The sequence below is a fragment of the Thunnus albacares genome, chromosome 5, assembly GCF_914725855.1.
Source record: "Thunnus albacares chromosome 5, fThuAlb1.1, whole genome shotgun sequence".
Lineage (NCBI taxonomy): Eukaryota > Metazoa > Chordata > Actinopteri > Scombriformes > Scombridae > Thunnus > Thunnus albacares.
In genome coordinates this window covers 20232787-20260491 of record NC_058110.1, presented here as the reverse complement: position 1 = coordinate 20260491, position 27705 = coordinate 20232787, and the positions used below count along the sequence as shown (strand labels likewise).

The 27705-nt window shown below is 40.3% G+C and overlaps 3 protein-coding genes across 9 annotated transcripts in view; 2 read left to right on the top strand and 1 right to left on the bottom strand.

The window, feature by feature from the left end:
* The window catches only part of LOC122982193 (cyclin-dependent kinase 17-like), a 41726-nt gene extending 27623 nt beyond the window's left edge, over positions 1-14103 (top strand). For 5 of the 7 annotated variants that reach the window (XM_044351299.1, XM_044351298.1, XM_044351302.1 and 2 more), the window contains 13 exons: positions 4811-4867; positions 4957-5071; positions 5285-5379; positions 5531-5593; positions 5892-6015; positions 6652-6772; positions 7493-7590; positions 7681-7786; positions 8043-8085; positions 8197-8287; positions 8365-8442; positions 9729-9850; positions 11553-14103. In XM_044351299.1, coding sequence (XP_044207234.1) covers positions 4811-4867; positions 4957-5071; positions 5285-5379; positions 5531-5593; positions 5892-6015; positions 6652-6772; positions 7493-7590; positions 7681-7786; positions 8043-8085; positions 8197-8287; positions 8365-8442; positions 9729-9832 — 1095 coding nt within the window. In that variant the 3' untranslated portion in view covers positions 9833-9850; positions 11553-14103. The remainder of the gene's footprint in view (positions 1-4810; positions 4868-4956; positions 5072-5284; positions 5380-5530; positions 5594-5891; positions 6016-6651; positions 6773-7492; positions 7591-7680; positions 7787-8042; positions 8086-8196; positions 8288-8364; positions 8443-9728; positions 9851-11552) is intronic. The other 2 variants (XM_044351300.1, XM_044351303.1) reach the window with 1 other exon arrangement.
* Positions 14104-14914: 811 nt separating this feature from the next.
* parapinopsina (parapinopsin a) lies at positions 14915-17602 on the bottom strand. The gene is made up of 5 exons (XM_044352164.1): positions 17216-17602; positions 16208-16298; positions 15870-16107; positions 15548-15790; positions 14915-15426 (listed from the first exon to the last, which is right to left on the bottom strand). Exons 1-5 carry the CDS (start codon positions 17547-17549, stop codon positions 15286-15288), a joined length of 1047 nt encoding a protein of 348 aa, XP_044208099.1. The 5' UTR covers positions 17550-17602; the 3' UTR covers positions 14915-15285.
* An 850-nt stretch (positions 17603-18452) lies between these two features.
* ddx20 (DEAD (Asp-Glu-Ala-Asp) box polypeptide 20) lies at positions 18453-27625 on the top strand. The gene is made up of 11 exons (XM_044351818.1): positions 18453-18681; positions 20983-21077; positions 21517-21685; positions 21782-21896; positions 23591-23733; positions 24126-24264; positions 24413-24471; positions 24943-25025; positions 25132-25237; positions 25974-26075; positions 26226-27625. Exons 1-11 carry the CDS (start codon positions 18486-18488, stop codon positions 27395-27397), a joined length of 2379 nt encoding a protein of 792 aa, XP_044207753.1. The 5' UTR covers positions 18453-18485; the 3' UTR covers positions 27398-27625.
* Positions 27626-27705: the final 80 nt, after the last annotated feature.

The window sequence follows — 27705 nt, the reverse complement described above, 5'->3', positions numbered from 1 at the left end:
AATATGAACTTGCAATGCCATTGTATGCTACTATAATGGTTGACTAAGGCCATTATATCCACTGACACACACACACGCTGCAAACACACAAACAGACTCATTTTAAATGCGCGCTGAGTTACGCTATAAAGCTTACAATGGCTCAGTAGGGGGATGAATGATGAGTTCTGTATTATGTATCCAGGCCAAGAGCATTATGGGTAAGAATCTGAGGGTGGGAGAGTGACGAGGGGTCTGGTTGGATAGAGAGAGGGGGGGGGGGGGGGGGGGGTTAATGGGGGAAAAATAGGCAAATATTCATGAATATGCAGCATATCCCTTTATGCCTCTTTGTATTGCTGCTGAAGTACTCTTGTTCTTTCTCTTGGTTTTTATTTTGGGCGCACTTTATTCCACATCTCTCTTTTGTTTCTGCCATCACTCACTTTCTCAAGTTAAAGGAAGAGCTCTCTGTTTGGCTCTCTCTCCACACCTTACATGCTCGCTCTTTACTGATACATTTTACTTTAAACGCAACTACAGAAAGCCTCGATATTCTATGGGAAAGTGTAGAGAACTCTCCCTCCATCAACCATTTTTGCTGGTAATTATTGAACAGGGCCAGTGCCCTGCCTCTGGCTCGCTGCTTGAAGTGATTTAATGACGCAGCTTTTCTGCAGGCGTCTCACAGAGATGAAAGGAAGGAATCTTTTGAAGGGAGGTTTGCAGGGAAGAAGAGAGGTTTATGGTGTAAGAGTGGATGAGAAGAACCGGGTAGACTGTAGATATGTTTGTGTCTTTACATTGTAAACGAGCGGCAGACATTTTCTGACATGCTTGGGTCTGTCCACTTGTGTGTGTGTGTGTGTGTGTGTGTGTGTGTGTGTGTGTGTGTGTGTGTGTGTGTGTGTGTGGTGTGTCTTTAGGGTTGTTGTATGTATGTGATGTAATAGATCAATCAATAATTCAGCAGCAGAGTCAGTCTCATCTGCTGCAGCTCCTCTCCTGACTAGGATTACACACCGGGACACCTTGAAGTCAGCGAGAGAGCAAGGAAGTAAGAGAGGGAGAGACACAGAGAGGGATGAAAAGAGAATATTAAGGAATAAACGATAGGAAAGCATGATTATTTTTGGTGGTAAGATTATGAGAACGTGGATGATCAAATACGTAGAAGGAAGTGTAATAAAAGACAAATTGCTAAAACCAGTGTACTCGGATTCAAGTTGATAAGCAGAAAAGGAAATATGTTGTTTGATCTCAGCCACCTTGCTGAGTATATACAGGAAGCTACAGCACAGCTAAATGGCTCATATTGTTTACTATATGTAGCGAAGTGCATCCATTCAGAAATATGTTTTGACTGTGCAGTGCACTGTTGGCACAAAAGTTTCTCTCCGCATGCTTCCGGCCTACTTTTACACAGATTTAGTGACAACATGCTCTAAGCTGGAGCCTTGGAATAAATTGGGGCATCACTTTATATATGTTCCTCATACATTTTAACACTGCCCCCCAGCTCTGGTTGAAAAAACATTGGCACAGAAAAGTCTTCCTAAATGTGAATGTATATGTAGCTGCAGTGTGCTCCCTCAGTCAGTCACACTTCACTTGAATGAACGTAAGCTTATAAATGATAGTATGTTTCTGATGTAATAGCTTTTGGGCTTCCAGCGTGCTTGGCATTTGTTACCGTAACATAGAACGTGTGTCGGGTGTCCCGTAACAGACGGTCACATTTGAAACCGTGTATTTTGATCTTTGAATCGCTTCCAATGTAATTCGAGTGAAGTTGGTCGGTATCACTTTTCTTTCATGGCTGTTGCCCATTGATAATCAATTATTCACAACAGTCCAAATGAAATTCAGTGTCCAACGGTGCTGATGAAGGAGATGTCATTGTGATCCTCAAACCACATCCCTTGACCGTGTTATGCAACACTCACTTTTTTTTTTTTTTTTTTTTTTTTTTGGACCCGTTCAACCCTGAAGTGACAGAATGTTAAACTCTGTGACTGCTAAACTGAAAATCCACCAGTTGTATGTGCGCCTCTCCTCTTGGTTATATGTAGAAGTTAAGATTATGTTGTTAAAGGATAAAAACAAATGAAAAAAATAATTACTGAGCTCAAGTGTCGGCTCACTCCTTTAGCCTTGTCCATCGCTGTCAGCGGGTTTATACATGAAAAAGGTGACACAGAACAAGATGTTTATTGGTTGATTGATTGAAGCCCTAAGGACTGGCTACATCGTGTTAATGAAAGGACTCCTTTCCTCCCACCTCCCATAGCTGCCTATTTTCTTAGCAGAAGGTCATCATTTTCTCTCTCCCACTCAATACTCTCAATCCATCGTCCTTCTTCTCCCATCCAGCCTTCTTACAGGCAAATCCTAATTAAAAATGAAGTGTGGTCAAGGTAATGGACGTTCTTCTCTATACACATTAGATCCCAGCTGCAAACATCTCTCTTCTCACATTTCTTACTTTTTGCTGTCAGTCGATCTATCTGTATTTCTCCTCAGCTCCTATATAAGCACAAACAGAACACACACACACACACACACACACACACACACACACACACACACACACACACACACACACACACACTTTGTTTGGTTTTATGTTGCTTTAATTTTGTCACTAAAACTTGTGCTGACCTAGTTCTGCTGAGTAAGCTCACTGGAGTGTTGGGAATGAAATGAACCCGTTGCCATCGAAAGCATACGCAGGCGCACGCACTCACACAAAAAAGGGTTGTAAGGTACGTGGACAGGGAGCGCAGCTAGAGTGGGCTGGAAGTAAAGAGCTGTGGTCCTCCTTTGTGTCAGAGACACTTCAACAACGCAAGAGACCACAAATTTATTTTCTGGAGCAGGATCGGTGTGGGAGGTTGGGGGAGGTGGCGAAAGGGTATGTGTGTTTTATGTGTTTTTGAATGTTTGTGTGTGTGTGTGTGTGTGTGTGTGTGTTAGTGTGTGTGTGTGTGTTGCTCATGAGACAGACTCCCCTGTCAAATGAGCAGCACAGCTTAGCAACAGCTCCTGACAGCCCCTGTCATAAACAGAGAGGGGAGCTGTGTGTGTGTGTGTGTGTGTGTGTGTGTGTGTGCAGGGTGAGTGTGTTTATATTTGAGCATAGGCTTTGTTTCTCATCACAAAATATTCTCTTGCCTACAAACACACAGTCACAGAGTCATATACATACAATACATACCTCTGCACATGCTATATGTACATGCATATGCACACACACACATTTTTACTGATATCATTTAATTCATGTTTGTTTTTTATTGTTTCCAATATTTATTTTCAATAATTGCAAAATACAGGATGCAAAACTAGATATTGATACTGATTTTTTTTTTTTTTTGAAGATGCTTCTTTAATCAATTATGCAAAATACAATTTCTGCATACCCATGCTCACACACACACACACACACTTGTATGTGTGTGTAAGTGTGTCATCTTGTGTCCGAGCCTGATCTGACATTGGCTTTTAGGCATGCCTTTAAAAAGATCACATGCTTCATCAACTAACTTGGTCACTGGAGACCCCTCCCCCTCACACACACACACACACACACACACACACACACACAGACATACATGCGATTGTCTTAACATTCATATCAGCATCATGATGGGATGGTCCAGCACAAGATTGAAGGAGATGGGTAGGCTCGGAGAGATGAACATAGATAAAACATGGCTGAAACGACCCTGACAGAGATAGACAAATAAGTGAGGAAAAGTGACAGTGAGAGGGATAAACACTGACAGGCCTGTGGGTATCACAGCTTGACATAGCTACATCCATCTATAATTCATGACCTCGAAACCTGGGGGCCACATACATTATGCAGCTAAACCTTTATTAACAGAATCCAGGATTAATTCAGAATGTATTATGCACACACAGATGTGAAGTGTGCCACTGGATATCTATAGAAATGTTTAGAAATAAATACGTAATCCCCTTCAAGTTGTCTGGAGTGAAACATCTACTGCCAAACTCTTTGTTATACTGACTTCCTGTGGCCAAAGTATACATGTGCAACTTGCAAATACAATACTTTGATGCAATAAAAGGGGAGGAGGCATTGAGGAGAAATAACATTTTGTTCGGATTAGGCCAACAAATGGTCTGCCATGTCTTCTACAGTATGAGATGCAGTGTGTGTGTGTGTGTGTGTGTGTGTGTGTGTGTGTGTGTGTGTGCGTGTGTACTGTACATGGTGTTGCATGATGTACAATGTCTCAGACAACCACTATCTTCAATGCCAGTGTCAGAGATTTGACTAAATTTTAAGATTACGCCAAGATATAACATACAGTGCACTTGCATTTACTATATAGGTTGTCCTTTCTGAAATGTGATGTCTGCGCACTCAAAAATATCAAATAAACATAAAAATGGTCCAACCAGCTAAGACCTGGAGGACAATTTCCAATATCCAATCAGACACATGCCATTTCTCCAGGGTGCTAAACTGTGTCAGCAGTGGTAGGACAGTAACGTACTAAATGTTGGAGAAACCGGGCTGATGTTTTAGGAGAGTCAAAAAGACACGCACGCAGAATAACAAGGCCTGGTGACTCAGACCCCTGCAGTTGTAGGCCAAATGTCAAGAGCAATGGGACTGAAATCTGAACTAAGAGCTGCAGCCCGGAGGATTTGATTCCAGAGATAACGTAAATATGGTTGACGGCCTAGCCTGGTCTACAATCAGGCAGTACTCAAAATAAATATGAATTGACGTCTTGATAATACACATTTATAGTGCTTATACCTTCCTTAACTTTCTCTTTTCTGTCTTCTCTAGTCTGAAATCGGCTTTGGGAAACTCGAGACCTACATCAAACTGGACAAATTAGGGGAGGTGAGATCAATCGGAAAATCCGCAAAAGTGACATTAAACACATAGAAACTCCTCCCGAAAACGCTTACACATGCTTTCCATCTCTACAGGGGACCTACGCTACAGTTTTTAAGGGACGAAGCAAGTTAACAGACAACTTAGTAGCGCTGAAAGAGATCCGACTGGAGCATGAAGAGGGTGCACCTTGCACAGCTATTCGAGAAGGTACTGAACTGCTGTTAAGTTTAAATCACGGTCAACGCTGGATCATATTGTCAAGAAGCATGTACAGTTTGGTTTTAACAGTGTTTCTTGGACCTACAGTAGTTGCTAGTGCCTTGTACCTCCCTGAGCTATTGGTAAACTATGAGCTGATACTTCTACTACATAGGGTGTCTGTGTTTGACTGACAGTCTCTGATGTGTCTCCTTCTTCTAGTGTCTCTACTGAAAGACCTGAAGCACGCCAATATTGTCACCCTCCATGACATAATCCACACTGACAAGTGCCTGACACTCGTGTTTGAGTATCTGGTGAGTGTGTATACTGTGCTTATGTGCATTTTTACCGTGTGTGTTTGTCTATAAAGGTCTTATACTAATCTGAATGTCTACATTGCATATCTACACTTTCATTCTTTCTCTCTTTCTTTCTTTCTTTCTCTCTGTCTCTCTCTCTCATCAGGAAAAAGATCTGAAGCAGTACATGGATGACTGTGGGAGCATCATGAGCGTACACAATGTCAAGGTAATTCAGAGTAATGCTGTAATAATCTGGTCGGTGCTGAGTGAGAATTCTGCAGTAATGAATGAATTGCTGTTGAATGTTTTCGACAATGTAAATAGAGAATAATCTCTTGTCTTGATTTATACTTTAGAGAGTGGCATAAAATTGGCAGGCCGCTTGGCTTCTGAATGTTAGATCTAAAAATGTCCTTGAGTTATTTGAGCATCGTGTCATAAAAATACAACAGAATTTTTGCTGTAATAATAAATCATTTATTTTCTTCCTAGTGTTTAATGTAATATTCTCCTCTCCTCTCCAGATCTTCCTCTTCCAGCTGTTACGAGGTCTGGCATACTGCCACAGAAGGAAGGTCCTCCACAGAGACCTTAAACCCCAGAACCTGCTCATTAACGAAAAAGGAGAGCTGAAACTTGCAGACTTTGGTACACCCTAACTTTTACGTGATTTCCTACAATAACAACTACAGTTTGCAAGTTTGCAAAATGTTCAAAACTAGATGCAACAGCTACAATTAGCTGATAATTTACAGAGAGCTTTGAAAAATATTCCTGCCTTCCCCCCCAAATGATGTATCATAAAACAGAAGTAAGAGTGTTAAAGCCTCACTAGTGGCCCCTAAAGTCCATGCTGCTCTTTACACCCAACTGGACAGCATAGTGTGAAGGGATTTACCACCCGACACTGCCCTCTTTAGGCATTCAGCATTATGACATACTGTTACACATACTGTAGTGTAGTGTAATCCCTCTTTGTAAGTTGCTAATTAATGTTAGTCAGATAAAATGGAAATCTAGAATTACATGATCCACTAACATAAAACAGTTTAATAAGATGTACAGTTTTCCCATTTTTAAAAGATGTCTAAATCAATACGTAAAAACAAAGTATATAAAAGTGAAAATGCAAAGAGTTCTTAATTCTGTCTTTATTCATTGTGTGAGGTTTCATTGTGATATGACAAGTTCTGTTCACCTTTGTCGTCCCATGGTATGTAAATAAGGCAATATCTTCATAATTTTGTGTCTTTTTTGGGGGGTTTCTTTGTTGCTTGAATTAAGGTTTGGCACGAGCCAAGTCTGTCCCTACAAAGACCTACTCAAATGAAGTCGTAACATTATGGTACCGACCACCAGATGTGCTTCTAGGCTCCACTGAGTACTCTACACCCATAGACATGTGGTGAGCAAACACTATTGTCTGTCTGCCTTTTTTCTTTATGCTTTTTTCTTAGTTTTTGTCTTCATCTTAAGTGCTTCTGTCAATCCTCCAAGCTTCCCCCCAAATCCAAACATTTTGCTGTTACAGTTAAGGTGCAAATTTTTGATAGTGGTTCGGGAGGAAATTTGGGTGCTATTGGGTGCTATATTACACTGAATATTTGATGTAACTTTAGTCATTTCTTTCTGGACTTAGATTTGAAATTAGTCCCTTGTTTTGCTTCGCTGGGGTGTTGCTTCATAGTATGTTGTGTGATGCTGTATACGACCATTTAAAGTACTTAGAGCAGTACTGGTACTTATTAGACAGAAACCACAGTCTGGAGTAGTTTGCATTTATTTGCATTTACATTTGATACTACTTTGTACTTTGTACTTTATACTTTGTATAACATCTGATCACTTTGCACTTTATGATATGAGCATTTTGGAACCTATTAGATAAAATACTTTTATGATATTGTTGTTAAAACAGTGTGCAGTTTCCCTCTGCAGTGGCTTGAGTCATATGGACTTTAATCTTTGCAGTCTGCACATGTCATATAACATTGCTGTGTTGCATTATGGGTGACAAACATTAGAAGCATAGTGTATGTTACCTACTTAGATGTTACATGTGCTGTATCGTACACTAATTTGTGTTGGCTGACACTTACTCTGCTGTTTCTGTCTCTTCGTTCAGGGGTGTGGGCTGTATCTTCTATGAAATGATCACAGGCAGACCTCTCTTCCCTGGATCGACTGTGGAGGATGAGCTACACCTCATATTCCGCATCCTTGGTGAGACGACAACGGGAGAATTATGACAAGCATTTCCTGCAAAGTTTTTGTCGTGCGTATGTCACCTAATCTAATATATCTCTTCAACAGGTACGCCTACAGAAGAGACTTGGCCTGGTATCACCACCAGTGAAGAGTTTAAGACATACAATTTCCCCAAATACCACGCAGAGCCCCTTGTTAATCACGCACCCAGGTGTGTAGATTTGGGTGTATGTTCTCACAGCAGTGGATGCATTAGTGTGTACGTGTAGGTTTAAGTGACTGAGATACATTAGATGTAATAAGATAAGACGCAGAATTGATTTTTCAGTAGGAACGGTAGTCAAGCATTTCCGCCACTGTTGAAACGGCAGGAACACTACACTGCTTTATGAGGCTTAGGTCAGCATTCGATTACACTGACTCGATTCTCCCTCTCTACACTTCCTCTCTCGCTTTCTGTCACACAGGATAGACAATGATGGTCATGACTTGCTCTCCGTGCTTCTTCAGGTATTGGACGTTGCTGTATTAGATACTTTACTTTTACTTTTTAAGATAAGTACATCTAATTAATTCTTAACAATCTTTTAAATGCTAACGATCTTATCTGTGTGTCTCTAGTTTGAGGCTAAGAAGCGCGTATCTGCCGAAGATGCTCTCAGACACACGTATTTCAGAAGTCTTGGGGACCAGGTTCAAACACTGGCTGACAGTGAGTATATCACTTACTTTAAAATACACATGTAGTGCACAAACACTGTCTCACCAACTTTTCGTCTTCTGCTTCAGCTGCATCCATCTTCTCCATAAAAGGCATTCAGCTCCAGAAAGATCCAGGGAAGAGATCCTCAGTCTACCCGGAGTCAAGTAAGTCCCCCAAGATAGAAAATAAAGGAGAAAAAGCAGAAAAATGAGGAATTCTCAGTGGGAATATGATAGAAAATAGGTTCTGCTCCCTGTCCTCTTCCTCCTCTTTTTTTTTTCTCTGTCTAAATGTTTGCTTTATGTCGTCTCTCATGCCACTGTGTGGTCATAACTGTCACACAGATTCCCAGTCAATCGCCAGGTTCATGTTTACACCACATACAGATCCACAACCCCTAAAATTTACAACAGTTCCTGCAAGACACATTAAAGTGATGTTGAACCTCGTTTGGCATAAACTTCTGGCCATTACTGTATAAAAGTCAAAATATGGTTAAATGCCTGTAAAAGGTACTACTGTGGTCTTTGAAGAAGGAACTTGGGATTCATTTTTTGTTTCTGTCTCCACTCTGCATGGAAAAAAATGTAATGAGTGAAAGAAAAGACTTTCTGAGTATAAATGAATAGATTCTGACCAAATTTAAAACATTTTTTTTTTTTTCAAGTTCTTCTTAAAGTTATTTTACTTATTTTCATCTTCAGTAGTGGTAATTGTGCATGTTTTTATGTAGCCATTTTAGAGGGGCTGTCAAATTTAAAAAGTAATACAAAGTTACCCAAAGTATTTTTTTTAATTAGTGTTTAATTAGTTTTTTTTAATAGTGACAATATGCTTTTATTGCATTCATTCATGTGCTCAAAAGTGCATTTTGCCATGCAGTGAGTGACAAAAATCTGTAGTGAGGCAATAAATCTATCCTGCCTGTCCCTCTCAGGCCACAAGAGGATCTTATACAGACAATAGACAATATGTGGACATGTGCAGTATCATGGACAGGAAGCCATGAGTTTCCACCAAAGGTCAACGTTGCTTTAAGCTCTGTCAGATTTTTAAAAAAAAAATGCAGTAATTACAATGTAATATTTTACATATAAATTTGACAATTCAAGCCATATACGGAAGCCCCATCATAGACACCCAACTACCGAGTTACCATCCAATTACCTGTTTATATCTGATGTACCTTTTTGACATTTTGTTAGATTTACTTCAGTGTTTTGGTCTCTGTCACGGTCTCAGTGTGTGTGTGTGTCTCTTTTTTTTTTCTGCTTCCGCTGACATGTTCTGATAAACTGTCCCCTTCTCTTTCTTGGTACCCATGCACTCTTCTTTCGCGATGTTCATCTTTTCCTTAATCCTTTCTATCTCCCTTGTGTACCCTACTCCAATTCCTCCGTAACACCTCTATATTCCCAACCTTCCCTTCTCCCCAACCCCCCCAAAAAAGCGATGGCCCATAAGCTAGGCTCTGCACCCTCGCAGTACTTCCAGAGAGAAGCAGCCAATCCCAGGGCTCAGAGTCACACTCTCTCCTCCAATTCCACTGGCTGAGTGGCCCCTACCGTCCTGGTAAATACGGTCTCTTTCATTCTGTCTGTCTTCTGTTCAGTTCCCTTTCTCTTTTTTCTATTTGGCTGTCACCTGGCCGCTTTTCTTCTGTCCATTTGCACCTTGTCTTTGTTGCAATCTCACCTTATATATGTCTCTCCCGGTTGCTGAACCGGACTAAATGCGGTTGCATTTCTCTTCCCTTCTTGCGTTCCCTGAAACAAAACAACATATTATTACTCACTTGTTTAAACTCGTACAATTTAACTCTTTCTATTGTTTTTTTTTTCTTTGTTAACTCCTCTCCCTTTCCCCATTTTTTGCTCCCTCGGGCGGCTTTTCCTCACATTTCAAGCCCTGCACCCACATGCGTCATCTCAGCTTTCACTTACCTAATCCTGTTTTTCTCAGAAGCGAGCCTCTCCCAGTGTTTATTTCAGGGGATGAAAGGGGCAACAATATATTCATAAAAGAAAAGAATGCGATCAGAGAATGGGGAGTCATTTGATTCTTTTCATTTGCAGTCCTGTTTAGGTTTCTCCAGCGAGAGATGTAGCCTTTTTGTGAGTCTGTAAGTGAAGAGTGAAGTGAGGGTGTAGTGTGTGTTTGTTTTTTTATTAGCATGGATATGAGTGTTTGTTTTACTGCAGTGCTGTTTTACAGTTACTGGTAAGTATTATTTAGCTTAAGTGACATGAGATCTGCTGTATTACAGGTTATAGAAAGTCTCGACAATGATAATAACGGTTACTCTATTTGGCCAAAACTATCTTTACAAGTAGTTATTTTTATTTTTGGTCCAGGAATTTTAGAAAATGGTGTGCTCTCAACTTTGTGGCAACAGTTTGGAGAAAGCCCTTTACTGTTTCAGCAGGCCGATGCACCCGTTCACACAAGCCGTAGTCAGGATTGTAGAGATAATCAGGTCATGCAACAAAGGGGACACTGCAATTACATAATCAGCATTTTAAATCAGGACACTCCAATTGATTGGGATTCTTTTTTGTTTAATGCAGTTGATTGTTTAATTATATTTTGTAATTCTCCAACATGAAGATCTAGATACTGTTTCAAAGCTTGCCAGTAATAAGCTTTTAATGATTGTAGTTGTGATGGAATTTAATCTGGATTGGAAGTAATGTTAATATCCACCAAGTTTTTTTTGTAGTTTCCCCAGGTTGCTAAAACCCCCGAATTCCAGATAAAATTCTGGTCATGTTCATGATAGCTGCTGCATGCACAAAGCAAGATCTATGAAAAAAAATGTTTTTCAAGTTTGGTGTGGAAGAACCTGTCTGGCTTGTGCAGAGCACTGACCTTAACCCTATCAAATACTTTTTCGATGAAGTGGAACGCCGGCTGTGAGTCAGGCCTTATCGCCCAACATCAGTGCCAATCCTCTCTAATGCTCTTGTGGCTGATGGGAGTAAATCCCCGCAGCCAGGTTCCCAAATCTTGTGGAAAACCTTAAAAGAGCGGAGACAGCATTTTATTGCCCATGGCTTTGGAATAAAATGTTTAAAACCACATATAGGTGTAACGTTTGTGTGTCCAATACCTTTGGCCATATAGTGTATATTGTGTGTTGTGGGCATGGAGTGAAATCTGTGGGTGTGTGTGTGTGTGTGTCCAAACCAAATCCCAACATTTTTTCACATATTTCTCTCTCTCTCTCTCTCTCTCTCTCTGTGTGTCTCTCTGTCTCTCTCTCTCTCTCTCTCAGCCCAGGGGAAGAACAGGAGGCAGAGTGTGTTGTTTTAGTGCTGGCGGGGGCGCTGAGGAGGACAGTAACACATGGAGCTGTCCTGTCAGACATACATTCACCCTGCCACACACACACTGAAGGAGCGACACACCCTGCCACATGAACACACACACTGAAGAAGAAAAACACACACACACATACACACACACATACAGCAAAATGGAAACAAAACTACACCAAACTAAGGCTGAAGAATTTATACTTGACTTAAAAAAGAAAAAAAAAAAACTCAGCTCAGTTCTAAAGACAGAAAAATGAAAAATAAGAGAAGTGCGTGAAGCTGGAAGAAAAGTGGGAGAGTACAAGATTCTCCTTGCTGCTACTACCGCTGCTGTCCAGAAGAGGGCAGCGTTTAGGATGTGGGCTGACTCAGTTTGAACAGAACTTGCTGTATCAGTGAGCTGTGAGGAAGGAGGAGCGAAAGTCGACATGATTCAAAGGCAAAGGAAAAGAGAGAGAAGCCCTGTCACTCTCTCGTGTTTTTTTTTTTTCTTCACCTGGACTGTTGTTGTACATAAAGAGACTGAGCTGTAATACTCTGCTTTTTCATAACATGCCTCAGCCTGAATCCAAACTCTAAATATTTGCACCTCAAACCCTAAACCCTCGCCTAACCTCTTGGCCCTTTATTACATGATCTTTAAAACATCTCACACACACATACACAATCTCTCTCTCTCTCTCTCTCTCTCTCTCTCTCTCTCTCTCTCTCTCTCTCTCTCTGTATCTCTCTCTATCTCTCTTAAACACATACATGAACACACACTTGAAAGTTAATTGTGTATATCATTGGAGTTTACAGAGATAAACTTTAGCACCTTATTGTCCAGTAGAGGTCAGGGTGGCTGTCGATACTTTACCTCATCAGTCACTCAAGCAGAGTAGGATGTAAAGTACACGCTAGATATTAGAATGAAGAAGAATCATTAATTAACACACCAAAAAGAAAAAAAAAGACACTTGACTACACTACAATTAAGATCACTCTGCAATCCACAAACCAGTAGTCGACTAATTACATTTGTCACACGCTGTAAAGAACACTACGCTGCGAGACGCTCCTGTTTCAGAACACCTGTAAGGACAGAGAGGTAAAGGAAGTGTACAAATCCTCACCTGCTTATTCTTAGACACCCCCTTCCTCTTTTGCCTTGACTCAGACATTGTCTTGATTTGTTGCGTGGTGTACAGGTGTTGATGTTGAAATGTTCTCTTTGCACCTGATTTTACCTCTTTAGATCATGAGTAGACCCTTCAAAATCCCCCACCTTCTTCTGCCCAAACCCCACGTGCATTTATTTTTACTCTTGTTTTTTGTTGTTGTATTTTTTTTTTAAAATCTGTATATATGATTATACTTTTTACTTGTCAGAAGCAATGATAATTCCAGGATGCTGTTCTCAGTCTTTACTGTGTTCCCACCGGAACAGGTTGGCGACTGGCTGGGGACGTGTTGCACATTCCTTGAGCTCAGGACTTATTGCTAGTGTCGTTTTGTGGATGCTGCGAGGTACAGCTGATCTTGTATTCTCCCCCAGCAGAGCAGAATATGTTGAACATGGCCTGAAAACCCCTTTGCAAAGCTGGTTTGAACTGTATGTGAAGAAGAGGAAGAAGAATTTTTCAGCATCAACCTGTCAGTCCTCCGTGTTATTCATTCTCTGTTAATTTGACTGTAATGTTGCTGTTCAGAGACTACCTAACCTGTGTCTATCCTCGTCATCTCTTTTAAGCATGTGTATTAAAACACGCAGATGTTTTTCGGTTGGTATGTGAAATAGCTGCTGCTGGAAAAAGGAATACCTCCGGTTGATTTAAATTTCGCATGGGACATGACATTATAACGTGAGTTTTACACCAAACACCACATTGACCTGTAACGTCTGGAGACTGTACATTAAATAGGATGAAGACAACACAGTATTGAACAACAAATGTGATGTGCTGCCAACATTGGGACCAGATAGTTTGTATGACAAATCTGACTCAACTTCAAGGTGCATAGTGCAGTAAAAACTGTTATGTCGCCTCTATTACTGGGCACTAAAGCTTCTGGGTATTTAGCAGGACTTGAAGCACTCAGATACACTGTTGTTTCACGCTGTTATTGTTACAAGCTGCCAGAAACAACAGGACCAAAGTCAAGCCTCCAAGCACCAGGTGTTCAAGCACACAACTGACATGTCAACATGTACTGTATCGATGAGATGGCTTGCAGGGTGTAGATTGGAGTCTCCTGTTCCTCAGACACTGACCTCGGGTCACTTTCGCATCTTTTTCTGATTCGGAAAGGGTGAAGTAATCCCTCGCCTGTGTCTGTCAGAAGGACTACTTATTTACCCAGAGTGTGACAGTATGTAGCATGTACATAGATGATCCCTCACTCTGTATATACAAAAAAAGTGTACAGGTTTGATACAGCTATTCACATTCTGGCTTTTTGCTTTTCTTTAATGAAAGTCATAGCAATATTTCTGTAATCAATAAAAAGCCAAGGTAATAGGATGAATATGATTGCATTTGTGTTTATTTAGAGAGGGGATGACTGTGAATGATCAAACTGTGAGACTTGACTAAACTGATGACAGGTTTTGTTTTTTCTTTGCTGTTTTAACATGCTGGATCCAAACGGCTGGAGTGTGGTATCATGTTGCAAAGGAGTATAACACACTGATTATTTTTGATTTTTACCAATGAAAGCCATAAAGGTCATATTAAGGTGACAAAGGTCTGTTTGTGTGCGAGAGGTGTGTACCATGCTTGAGCGCAGACCTTGAGAAGCAAAGGGGGATGTGTACACCTAATGAAAAATAAAAAAAAACATGTAATTACTTTTTTTTTCTTGTCATAAATCCTTTGAAAATATATTTATAATAAATATATTTAAATGTATTTAACAGGCCATTTTTCACCATTGCAGGGCTTTGGCAGTTTGCTGCAAAACCATATAAATATATAAATTATATAAATGCATAAAAACACACAACACAAACGTTTACTTCTGCTAGTCAAAAAATGCATTATGTCAAATTTTTTATTTAACTGCAATTAGACCTTTCATTTAAGCTCTGTGTTTGTGTCTGTTTTCACTTATACCTTACACTATACTGCATGTAAGCCTCTTAACCCAAGTAATCCAGCTGTCCTGACTAAAGGAAAGGGAGATTATTTCACTGGTGCTGGAGGGGCTTTTAAAAAAAAAAAACACAGAATACATACATGCATATATATCATTCATTTTAGCAAACCATGTATGTTAATCTTTAAAACTTTGAACCTCTACACTGTGATTTTGACACAACTCCCACAATCCCCACAGTGAATTCAAAAAGATTAATAAATCATCAACAATATTCATGACTGGGAACGAGACAAATGGGTTGCCTTTATTGTGAGAGTACATAAAAAATCATGACAGCCTCAGTAGGAAAAGACACACTGTCAATTGAAGTACATGGGGAGTCTCATGATGGTGGTTTCCTTCTCCCTTTTCACAGCTGCTTTAATGCTGTGAATTTTTTTTTCATGGAATTACACCCCTAACCCATTTCCATCAGTCTCCTATCCTTGGTGTGTCTACGTATTTTGTTGATGTTGTGAACTTTATTTTCCTTGCAGTCTGTTGTAGCGGTAAATAGCTGGAGGTAGTTCAGATGATCAGGAGTGAAACCATGTTCATTCATATGGTTTTTTATTCTTTTAAAGATTCTTTAGGTGAGACTTTTTGGCTCTTGCTGACAGAAGCGACTGTGGTCTCACCCTCAGATATTTGAGGGTCTGAGGCCCATGGGTTCCATCCACACAGGACAGTGGGAATAGCGTAGTCTCGAAACTAGAAACAAACACATACAGTGCACATAGTCAATACAGAGACATGTTTTTATATTTCTAAATTATTTACATTTTCTTTCTTTGCTTGTGTGTGAATATAAACGTGCATAATGAAGGATTACCTGTCTGTTCATGAAAATATATACGATGGGGTTGTAGACGGTGCTGCTTTTAGCAAAGTAGACAGGTATGGTGGCAATGAGGGGGTCAATATGTAGACTAGAGTCTATGATGACAGCAAGAGCCATGGCAGCATACGGCAGCCAGGTGACCAGGAAGGCCAACACCATCACCACTACCATACGTGCAACCTGCACCTCCACACGGTTTGTGCTGCCAGCCTCAGACACCTGCAGCTTGGTCACCTAGTACATCAAAATGCAAGCAAAAGTTTTAAGATATCAGTAAAATAAACAATAAAAATCTGTGTTCTCCAGCTCTCACCTGACGGAGGGTCCACAAGAGTCGCGAGTAGGACACCATGATGATGGAAAAGGGCACGACAAAGCAAAGGAAAAAGTATATGATTATGTAGGACATGTTTCCAACATCCCTGCTGTACCAGTTTGGAGCGCAGGAGGTCTTGATCCCTTCCAGCTCATAACTGCCCCAACCAAACAGAGGCGGAGTGTTCCACACAAATGACCACACCCAGGACAGCACCACACCAGCAACTGCATGCCTGGAGGAGAACAGAGGTGGTGTGTCACATGCTGGTGGAGCAATCAAGAAGTTTTTTACTTTTGTGTGATGCCGCTAAGTGAAATCTGGACGATCCCTACCTGGTCTGGAACAGGACAGCACCCATGGGATAACACACCACTATGTAGCGTTCAACAGAAATAACTCCTATTGTACACAGACTTGCTATTCCTGGCAGAAAAGAAGGGATAAGTAAAGAATTTAAATATTTTTGTGGAAAAATATGTTGCTATGTTAAACTTCTACTTCACTACATTTCAGAGTGAAATGTTGTACTTTTTACTCCACTACATTTATCTGACCATACCTGCTTATTTGTTTCTTTTCAGATTATGACATAAATCACATTTGATAAGCTTATAAAATACAATACAGTATTAAGAATGAAATCAGTTGTTCCCAACCTTTTTGGCTCGTGAACTGAACTGTATAGAAAGTAGTAAGTAGTCAACTAGCTCCACCTCGACCGGCTACAAAATGCTACATGTGCAATGATACACTAGTATTATCGATATAATAATGTTATATATAATAATATATCAGTCAGAAGGGTCATTTTTTGGAGAATAAGTACTTTTACTTTTGATTGTTTTTAGGGTACATTGTGCCGATAATACATATGTAGTAGGATTTTTTTTAACTTATAGAGTATGTTACATTGCTATTTTGCTACTTTTACTCAAAGTAAAGGTTCATAGTTTTTCAAGTAAGTCCAATGATCAGTGGCCATATGAACACTGAAACAGGTTTTGCTCACTGTAATCATCCTCTCCAAATGAGCTTACAATGTAAGTGATGGGGGACAAAATCCACAGGCCTTGCTTTGAGCAAAAATGTATTTTTGCCCAGAAGGAGGGCTGTGAAATTTGTTCCCCATCACTTACACTGAAAGTGCATTATGAAGGGATCTTCTAATGGCCAGTATGAGCAGGAGGAATGACTACAGCAAGAAAAACATGTTTCAATGTTCATGTGGGCTCCTGACTGCAAAGGATCTGAGTGCTTCCTCCACCACAGTGAAAATGAAATCATGCTGAGCTCTGAAACTCTGACATGCAAACTCCTCCTTTGGCCCAGAATGGACTCACCAAAAAAGGCTACAGCAAAGCCCTCTAACACGCAGCCCACACGTCCTAGGCTGAAGTATCCCATGGCACTGGTCACTGTGGTGGGCAGACCTCCAAACACAGCGCAGCCCAGGTCACATATGGCCAGGTTAACCAGAGCGTAACTGAGTGGCTGCCTGAGCTGTCTGTGTTTCAGTGTTACCACGATCACCAGGACATTGAGGATGATCCCAGCTACAGAGAACACACCCATGATAACTGCCAGTGTTGTGTAGCCAGTCCGAGACAGGAGCTCTGCGTTGACTGAACTCTGGGAGGATGAGGAGGAGTTTCCATGTAGGGCAAGGTGCTCCATTTTTGCTCAGTGGGAATGTTTGCTGATGCCACAGATTGCTTCTTAGTATGGAAATAAAGTGTCAGCGGTCCATCTACAACCTTAATTCAAACCAAAATCAACTAAAATGCAAAATATCCACGGGTCAAAACAACAACTCAACAAAATAAAAAACAAAACAGTGAGAATAGGCAGGTGCTGAATCAAAAAATCAATTTGCTAATCCGACAATATCAACAATCAAAGAAGTCCTTTTCTACAGATGCTGCATGATTGTTGTCCTGATGCAGCTCTAAGGAGTAGATGGAGAAGGAGACCCTCTTAATAAGCCCAATAAGGGGAGAGGGGCTCTAGATCATAACATTTAATTCTTGAAAACCAAATCCGCAGATCCGGATTGTGAAGACAATAATTCCTGTAAGACTGCACTTTCTGTGATTGCTGGGTTTATAGCGACCACTGAGTAATGAAGCAGGGATTCAGCAGCACAATATGGGTTTTAGGATTAGAGTTAAATGCAGGTCTGCTGGTTACAGGCATAGAAGGAGCATTATGGCTTATTAATATCACACATTTTTGTATACACTGTGAGGCTTAACATTTATTCTGGGCAGTATTTCTTTTGGATAGGCCAATTTATATCAGCCAAACAAAACATGGTAACTATAAATAAGTAATTATTTGGTCTTTAATCTACCAATCAATCTTCAGTGAGGATACAGACTGTAATGATAATATATAATATAATAATACTAATATAAGTCATGTTAACCAATAGTATATAAACCACAACCTCTAGTTTTTTCTTTGGAAGAAGCTGAACTTCAGTCTCTCCATGTGATTTTATTTATTGTCACACAGACAGGTCAGTTCCCCTCCAGGTCACTAGAGGGCGGTAAACTCACAGGTCTGCTGCGGGTTTTTAATCGGCTGTCTGTGATCAACAGTCTAGTCAACATGGCTGCCTCCGTGAGGAAAGCAGCGCACGACATAGAGACGCGAAAGCGGACCGATGATGTGCTTCTGTCGGAGGGGATCGACTTCAGCTCCCTGCTGCTGTCTCAGCCCGTGTTGGAAGGACTTGGAAGGACAGGCTTTCAGAAACCCTCCCCGATCCAGCTCAAGGCGATCCCGCTGGGCCGCTGCGGACTTGGTGGGTTCAGAAAACTGTGTGTGTGTGTGTGTGTGTGTGTGTGTGTGTAGCAGCAGAAACAGGTTCACTGACTGGATCGTGCAGATTAAAGTTAGCAAATTGAAGTTTGGGGTTAATAATGGCACAATTTCATACAAATATAGTTAAAAAAAGCAGTCATACTACAACTGCATAGCACCAAACGCACACTCACCGGCCACTTTATGAGGAACACCTGTGCAATCTAATCCAATACAACAGCTCTTCCATAAATTCTGCTTTTATTAAGTTTATACATTTTCAGTTTTTGTTGACATTGTCAGAAAGGTGATCATTCTAATTTATGTTTATTATTGAGGTCGTAGTGGGTGGTAGTGGTGGTGTACATTATATTAAAAACAGTTCATAATATTTTGCCCCCCTCATGCACCCCAGTAGACCATCACCCACTACGACATCAATACTGTATAAGCTTTGTAAAAGTAGAATTTATGGCAGAGCTGGTCGTAATGAAGTGGCCTGTGAGTGTGTAAGGTACTGAGGTTGTCTCAAGTTCGTGCATCTCATGTTTTAGCATTATATTAAAGTCACAGAACTAAGCATCAGTTTTTACAGAAAATAAATAAGCAGTGATCTTAGAAAAACACAGGTTGTTGTTGTTATCTTCTATGAATATAAAATAAATGAAAATATAAAATTACACAATGTAACATCGATTTAGACAAATATACCTGATAATAAACTTAATTTTAATTCACACTGTGCAAAGGGACACATTTACTTTCTTACTGCCATCTCTGTCTTGAGAAACGGGTAAAACAATCTTTTTTTTATCATGCAGCAGACAGAATATTTTTACACCAAGATGCTGAGATGAGACTTTGAGGATGAAGGAAATACCTGCAGAACTGCAGCGCATGTTGTTTAACAGCTTGCTTGTTTTTTTTGGTTTTGTTTTGTTCTGTTTAAAGGTTACCGGCTATTTATTTTTCAGAGAAAATGATGCTTAGGTTTGTGACTTGCATGTTATGTTAATTATCTAATTCGCACTACTACATCATTAAAAACTTACTACTAAAACAGACTTACTGTAAGTCGATAATGGGATGACTGACAGTCAGCTGTGTCAAAACTAAATTAAACAGCTGTGTCACTCTCACCACTGATATATTTAGACAAGAGCTGAAACGATCAGTCGATTTGAAAAAATCTCTACCTATGTTGATAACTGATTTATCGTTTCAGCCATTTTTCAAGCAAAAATCCCAAACATTTTCCCATTACAGCATCTCGGATGTGAACATTTGTTCTATTTCTTCATTGTGTGTGAAAGTAAATGAAATATTTTGACATCACCTTGGGCTGAAAATAGCGTAGCATTTTTTACTATTATTTTTTGAGAAGTGGATTACTCAATAATGAAAATAGTCATTAGTTGCAGCCCAAGTCTAAATTGTTATGTCACATTACAGAAGTGTTGAGGGACAGATGTCAGAATCTTTTCCTGTGAGTCTGTGAGCAGATCACAGTGGATGGATTCATAGTTAAAACCACAAGGATAGAAATGATAATACTATTAAACTACTGATTATATTATACTAATATTAAAAGGTCAGTTTGAAAAATTACATTCAAAAAAATCAATAGCATCATAATTTTGCAGAAATTGTGTCCTGGTTATTCTGACATTGTGTTCTGTGGATTATGTAGTTCCAGTGAAAACATTTGACACTTGAAGAACCTGGCAACATTACACCAAAACTATCTGTATGGCTTAGACACCACTAGATGTGGGTGAGAAAATATTTTTATAATTTGTATGACTCGGCCCTTTAACTTTCTATTCAAGCTACACAATGATATAGCCATTGTAAATGATAACCACTGTTATCACTATGTTTCTAAATCAGTCTTTGGGAACAAAATCATTCATTGCACTTGAATATTTTACTTTTAGAAAACTGCCTTCAAATGTACAAATTTGAAAAAAAAAAAATACATCCACAACTTGCAAAGAGATAAAATGATTTATTCCTACAAAGTTGATATAGTTACATCCCTCTTGCAGGTTGCCTGTGTAGTGAAAATGCTCTCGCCAGCAGTCACGAAGCAGAGGCCGGTTAATCATGGTGTACTTGAAGTAAACACCTGTGATTAGTTGGACAGTTTTAACTGTGGAGAGGAGGCGTTTTAGATTAGCCCCTCTAGATATGAAGCATCAGTGTTGTACCCAGTCAAGTTTAATTTTGGAAGCCAAAATTGTGATCATGATTATTCCGGCTAATTGTGCAGCGCTGCATTGTCCTTCTGTTGTTTTCTCAGATTTGATCGTGCAGGCCAAGTCTGGCACGGGGAAGACATGCGTGTTCTGCACCATCGCTCTGGACTCTCTGGTCCTGGAGAATGCTGCAACTCAGGTGAGCGGAGTCACTCCAGATGAGTAAAGTATCTTTCCCATGCTTTTAATCTCAGTGATTTAATAATTGTTCATCTTCTAACATATAATACAGAAAACAAAAAGTGTTATTTTGAAGTTTAGCACCCAGCTCACTTTCACCAGCAACAGATGGTCTTGAGTAGTAATCACTTTGGTTTTGAGGGTCTTAATCTGATGAGTTTAAGCTGCTCAATGTCAAAAGTATAGATGAAAGAGGACAATTATTGATAAAGCAGAGGTACGTCTGGCTGCATTCTAGTGCACTGTAATCTCATTAGCTGCAGGGTCTTACTGATTGGAAAACTGCCCAACAGCTGTTTATCCTTAATCTGCTCCCAATCAAATGAAAGTGGTTGTTGACATCTTAACTTTCTTCACAAAGGACTCTTTTTTTAAAAATTTTTTTTATCCTCCTGCAGGTTCTTGTGCTGGCTCCGACACGTGAGATAGCGGTGCAGATCCACTCAGTCGTGATGGCAATAGGCTGTGCCATGGAGGGCCTGGAGTGTCATGTCTTCATTGGGGGCAGGCCTGTGAGTCAGGACAAGCCCCATCTGAAGAAGTGCCATATAGCTGTGGGCTCACCTGGTAAGAGGCCAAACACTGACGGCAATACCTGTTTATGTAACCATCATGCTGTTACTTGAGTTTTGTAAGTAACTCTGCTCCTGGTTATGTACGCAGGTCGTATCAAGCAGCTCATCGAGCTGGGCATGTTGTCCACCGCCAGCATCAGACTGTTTGTTCTGGACGAGGCTGACAAGCTGCTGGAGGAGGGAAGCTTCCAGGAACAGATAAAGTATGATGCACAGAAACATCTGTAATTTTACGTAATGAGTGATATGGCATGATTGTTATTCAACCAGAGGACTTAGATTGAAGCCTCTCATAACACATTTATATAAATGAAATATCATAAGTATACGCACACTAAATGTAGTGCTCATTTGCTCATGCAATGTTAATTTCGTTGACAAAAACTATGACTAAATATGTTCGTCAACGACCTTTTTTTTTCCAAGACAAGACGATGACGAGACAGCCCCGACATCATTAAACACTGTGACTATATCAACATGCGATATTGTTCATGAAAGAAAGAGACTAAAATATAGTTTAAAAAATAAAAACTTTATCAAAATCTCTCTTTATTTTTGTTGACAAAAAAGAGGAGACAAAATATCATAGACTCACAGGAGTCGTAGCCTGAGCAGCATGTTAGTAGAGCAGCAGCAGTGAGTGCTCTGTCTGTGTGTTTACACTGGAGGCATTCAGGTGCAGTGTTGAGTGTAGGTCACCCATGTGTTGGAGGCGCTCAGAGCCCAATACACAATGACTGTAATTACACGCATAAAACAGAGGAAAATAGACTTCAGGTCATGTTTACGTGGATATAGTGCGAGTGTAGACAGCTGTAGTGATAAAAATAGCAGTGTGTAACATTACCTTTCCTTATCATGGTTGTTGTTGTTATTCTAGCAAACCTTGCCTTGTTTAACCTTTAATACTGATGCCATGTGAACTAGCTTGGTAGACAGCAATTTTGTTAACCTTGTGTCATTATTAAGTCTGTGGGGCACTTTTTTTCTTTTCTTGTTAACACCTGACCTCCTCTTTAATGCAAGCAGATTGCAGTTGATGTGTGTACAGTTATCTTTTTGATTTTATTAGGCTAACTACTTTTATTTCCATTCTTCAGAACAGAAAGGTAAGTTTGTACTTTGGGCAACCAAAGGATTGGTTTCAAAACCTTTTATTGTCTGTGCAGCTCTCATAGTTTTATGATAGTTTTAAATAGAGTATTGGGCTCAAAATAAATATGTAAATCCCAACATGTCCCATGTCTGGATGTATTCCTTAAACTGATCCCATCAGACCAAACACTTTCTGCAAAGCTGCATTCTTAATCATTCAACCTGTGTTTTTCATCAGATAATGATAAGATACAATGTTATGTATGTTAGTTATGTTTAACTAAAATAAGAAAACATCATTGGTTTAGGCCAGACTAGATTGACTGAAATGAAATTAATCTGATGGCTAAAAAAAGACTAAAATGTCAACAGTTTTCATTTTCAGTTTTGACTAAAACTATAAAATATTTACTTTTCTTTTAATAAGATAAGACTAAATGCCCAGACTTTTAGTCAACTAAATGACTAAAAACACAACAGGATGAGGCTGAATAAATATGATTTAAAAACTAACAAGGGCATTCAACACATGACTGAGACTAAATAAAAAATAGCTGACAAAATTAACACTAAGTAATTGATGTATTTTATGTTCTGTATGCCCTTTTTATGTTGGTGCTTCTGTTTTGCATGTTCCAATTAACTTTGTAACATCTGTTCAAGGACTACAGATGAAAAACAGTACCTCGGTGCATTTACAGCAGTGTTTATTGATGTGCACTGCTCCGGTTAATTAAACCAATAAAATCATCTGACAAAATCACACATCATTCTCTCCCTGCTTGTCACTCTTCTACAGCTGGATCTTCTCCTCTCTGCCTGTGAACAAACAGATGCTTGCGCTCTCTGCCACCTACCCAGAATCCCTCGCTCAGCACCTGACCCGCTACATGAGAGAGCCCACTTTTGTTAGACTCAATCCCAGGGACATGGGCCTAAAAGGTAAGCCTCTTTTCATGGTCGAGTGGAAAATATTTTAGTTAAAGGGTTAAAAAGCAACAAAATTACTTTATATTAGACAGAAAATGAAAATCATATTATGTATTTAAAACTTACTTAACTTTTGTTTAGTTTATATTTTCAAACCATACAGTTTCAAAACTTGCTTTCAATTACCTGCTGTCCTGGCTAACAGACTCTCCAAATTAATACAACATTGATTGGATAATAAAGTTTGTAATGTGACATGTTTTGAGGTGTTTTTTCATCATAGAAAATGTTATGTTTTTCCTGAGGGTGTCAGATGATTGACAGTAAGCAGGGAGTAACATAAGGCCTACAATGAACGTTATGCTGTACAGTATATTGTCTTGCTCTTGTGTGCCTCCTGCCAGGCCTGAAGCAGTATTACAAGCTGGTGCAGTCCCATTCGTTACCTCACAAGGTGTTTGAGGAGAAGGTGCAGCACTTGCTGGAGCTGTTCAGTAAAATACCTTTCAATCAAGCGCTGGTGTTCTCCAACCTGCATACAAGGTAATGCATGATTCAGTGTTTACCCTCTTCCTCAGAGGTGCTCTTTACATGATGTTGAACTGACACTGAACATGTCAGATCAGAGTAAAATTGATGTATCTCTGAGAAACTGTTGGTTTAATGCTGTTGTGCTGGATTTCCACCTCAGGGCTCAGCACCTGGCAGACATCCTGTCCTCCAAAGGCTTACCTGCTGTTTGCATCTCAGGTGAGAGGGGCCTTAGAAAAGTAGTGATATTTGTGTGGAGTGTAGTCATGAAATGATAAATCAATCTAGGGCTAATTGTTGGCTTTATTGAACATAAAGCTGTGAAAAACGCCCATCACAATATCCTAGATCTCAAGGTGTCTCGTTTTATCTGACCAATAGTTCAAAACCCCCAAATATTCAGTTTATTGTAATTTAAGACCAACAAAAGCAGCAAATTCTCACATTTAAGATCTGGAACCATCACATCTTTGGCTTTTTTGCTTGAAAATGACTGAAACGATTAATTGATTATCAAAATAATCAGTGAATAATTTTCTTGATGGCACTTTAGGATCAGGTAACTTGTCACAGACCTTTGTCTTTATTTATCATATTTCATAGATTTAACAATGAATTGGCCAAACAAAAAAATGCAAACATTCAGTTGATGTGTACCGACACAAAGTGACCGTCATGTGACCTGTACAGGTGGTCTGAGTCAGGACCAGAGACTGGAGGCCATGTCAAAACTGAAGCAGTATCAATGCAGAGTGCTCATCTCCACTGACCTGGTAAGACGCACGCATCTTCCATCATGCTGTGTTTCATATGTCATCCATCACGCGCATCAGTTAGTTTCTCTTCTCTGATCCTCGTTGTTTTTTTTTTCCCTGTCAGACTTCCAGAGGTATAGATGCAGAGAAAGTAAACCTGGTGATTAACCTGGACGTGCCGCAGGACTGGGAAACCTATATGCACCGAATTGGACGGGCTGGCCGCTTCGGTTAGTCTCCGATACAGTTTTATTTAGTAGAAGCGAGCAATCACAGGCAACAGCAAGCAGCGTTACTTAATATTCAGCATGTACACCTTGTCACATTTAGCCAGTTAGGCCGCCTAGATACATGACAGGTGACAATGAACAGGGGGAGTGTATGTGTGGTGTATGTCACTCAAGGCTTAAATCTTTTTCGTCCACTGACTCGACTGAGAATTGTTTTGAACACTTCTTATTCAGTTGTTTTAAAGACAATCAATTTAAACAAACCAGAATTGATTGTCACACTAAACAGACATAACCTGTGTTTATGTTCAATGACATTTTACACTGGTGCAGCACAAGCATCTTTTGTTCTCTCCTGGTGTTATAATTTGTATAAAAACGCTTTCTCTCACCTTTTTGTTGCTTCATATTGCTTGACCAGAGAGCGTTTCCTGCTTCTTTGTGACCACATTTAACACCATTTGGAAGATTAGCTTGAGTCTCTGGAGTATTAGCAGGTTTGACCCCACCTGGCAAGGTCAATAGTCTCCTAATGATCTGCATTTCATTAGAATTACCTTGTTTTACTTGTGCATTATCTCAGAAACAGAATGTAATTAGCTTGCACACATTGTCAGAGTGTGTGTGTGTGTGTGTGTGTGTGCACCTGCTGTCCCTGCTCGCACAACTCATTCCCCCCCTTATCCTTTCCTGCTATGTGAATGGGTTCTAATCAGGCTTAAATTTTCATTTGTAGGCACTCAGGGGCTGGCTGTGACCTACTGTTGCCATGGCGAAGAGGAGAACAAGATGATGGCCATCGCTCAAAAGTGTGGCCTGAGTTTGTCTGTGTTGCCATGTGAGTCCTGTCCACGTGTCTGTGAGCAGTTTTACACACAACATGTTTGTTTTTAAAGAGAGCAAAGCTATGGATAGGAAACAAATTGAAGTTTATTTGATGTTACTGCGGAAAGGTAATTTAAGTCTCATCTGTCTTCTGTCGTTTTAGCCACCATAGAGCCTGGGTTGATGGATGAGCCTTGTGACTGGGATGTCTGCACTGAGGCGTCAACCCCAGGCCCCCAGTCCCAGCTCTTCCCCAAGAAAGAGAAGAGACGTGTCAAGGCTGCTGCCCCCATCATGGATGAAGCTGTAGAGCATAGCCATGAAAGAAAGCCAGAGAAGACCCATCCAGCAGCCAGGCTGGGAACGCACGGTGAAAGGAATGCTAGAAGAGCGTCTCCTGTAAAGGACGTTCTCCCGCCGCCGACTCGAAAAGAGCTGCAAGACGCTCTGCCGAAGATTCCTCCACTCAGCTCGTACAAGACTTGCACGTCAGAGTTTACGACCTTCGAGGAGGCTGAGCAGGACTTCCAGATGTTCATTACGACGGGTTTAGGGAGATCAGTGGAAGTCATCAGGGAGTTCAGAGGTGGAGAGGACGTCGGTGATCAGAACGTTCACAGAGTGTCTGTCATGATTGAGGATGATGGAACTCAGAGTGTCTCACAAAGCTGTAAACTGTGGAAATCTGAGCTTTCACCTCCAAAATCAACATCTGGTACTTCAAGCTCCCAATCTGATATGGAGGAGAGCCAGCAGGATGATGAGAGACTGGGGCAGTTAGATACAACAAGAGGAGGCGAATACAGCGCAGTCACTAAGACTGAAGCAAGTCATAGATCCACTGTTGTCAAACCAAATGTAGGGCCCACTAGAACCGAACCTCAAACATCTTCTGAACCAATAATATATCGCCAGGAAATCGGTCCAACGAGTAGCAGAGCTTTGCCACCGCGTGAAAACTACGAATATGCGCCAAGTATTACATCGAGCAGGCGGACGGGTCCAGCACAAACCAGCAAAAACAAATCAAGAAAGACAAAGGAAGAGATTGGGAAACGGAGCAAAAAGGTTTCAGAGGAGATGAAGAAGGAGCAAAAGAGGGAAAGAGATGAAAGAGAACCTGATGATGAAGAGGAGCAGGAGGAGGAGGATGAGGAGGAGGAGATGAGCGCTGAAACTTACTGGAGACACTGCTACAGAGCCTGGGCTCATTACTACGCCTCCATGTCTCCGTATCAGGAGCAAGGTTACCAAAGCTACTATAATGTAGCTCACAACTGGATGGCAGCTTATCGCATGAATGCTGTTTACATGGAGGAACTCCTGAAACACTGACTTGTCTCTACTGTCTTCAAACATTGCCAATCATCATCTAATGAGAGAATGTAAACAGTCTTAACATCTGCAAAAAATGAATTAAAAATTGCAGGAGTTGAGTACAAATATTTGCACTTCTGATCTAACATACTGCACTTAGATGTTTTTTGAGTGTTTTTCAATGAATTCATGCTATATGCTGTTTGTCGCTATTACTTTTCTAATAAATTACCAGCATGGAGCACATTTCAAACTTTTTCTTTTGTTTCTACACATTTACAGGCTTTGAGTCTGTATTTTTATGGTGCTGTGTTGAAAGTTTCTCT

Coding starts and splice junctions, on each gene's coding strand:
- parapinopsina (XM_044352164.1), bottom strand. CDS start 17,549: ATGGAGCACCTTGCCCTACATGGAAACTCCTCCTCATCCTCCCAGAGT. Junction 16,108..16,207: donor GCTGTCCTGTTCCAGACCAG/GTAGGGATCGTC, acceptor GTTCTCCTCCAG/GCATGCAGTTGCTGGTGTGG. Junction 15,791..15,869: donor TCTTGTGGACCCTCCGTCAG/GTGAGAGCTGGA, acceptor TTGATGTACTAG/GTGACCAAGCTGCAGGTGTC.
- ddx20 (XM_044351818.1), top strand. CDS start 18,486: ATGGCTGCCTCCGTGAGGAAAGCAGCGCACGACATAGAGACGCGAAAG. Junction 18,682..20,982: donor GCTGGGCCGCTGCGGACTTG/GTGGGTTCAGAA, acceptor TTGTTTTCTCAG/ATTTGATCGTGCAGGCCAAG. Junction 25,026..25,131: donor TGCTCATCTCCACTGACCTG/GTAAGACGCACG, acceptor TTTCCCTGTCAG/ACTTCCAGAGGTATAGATGC.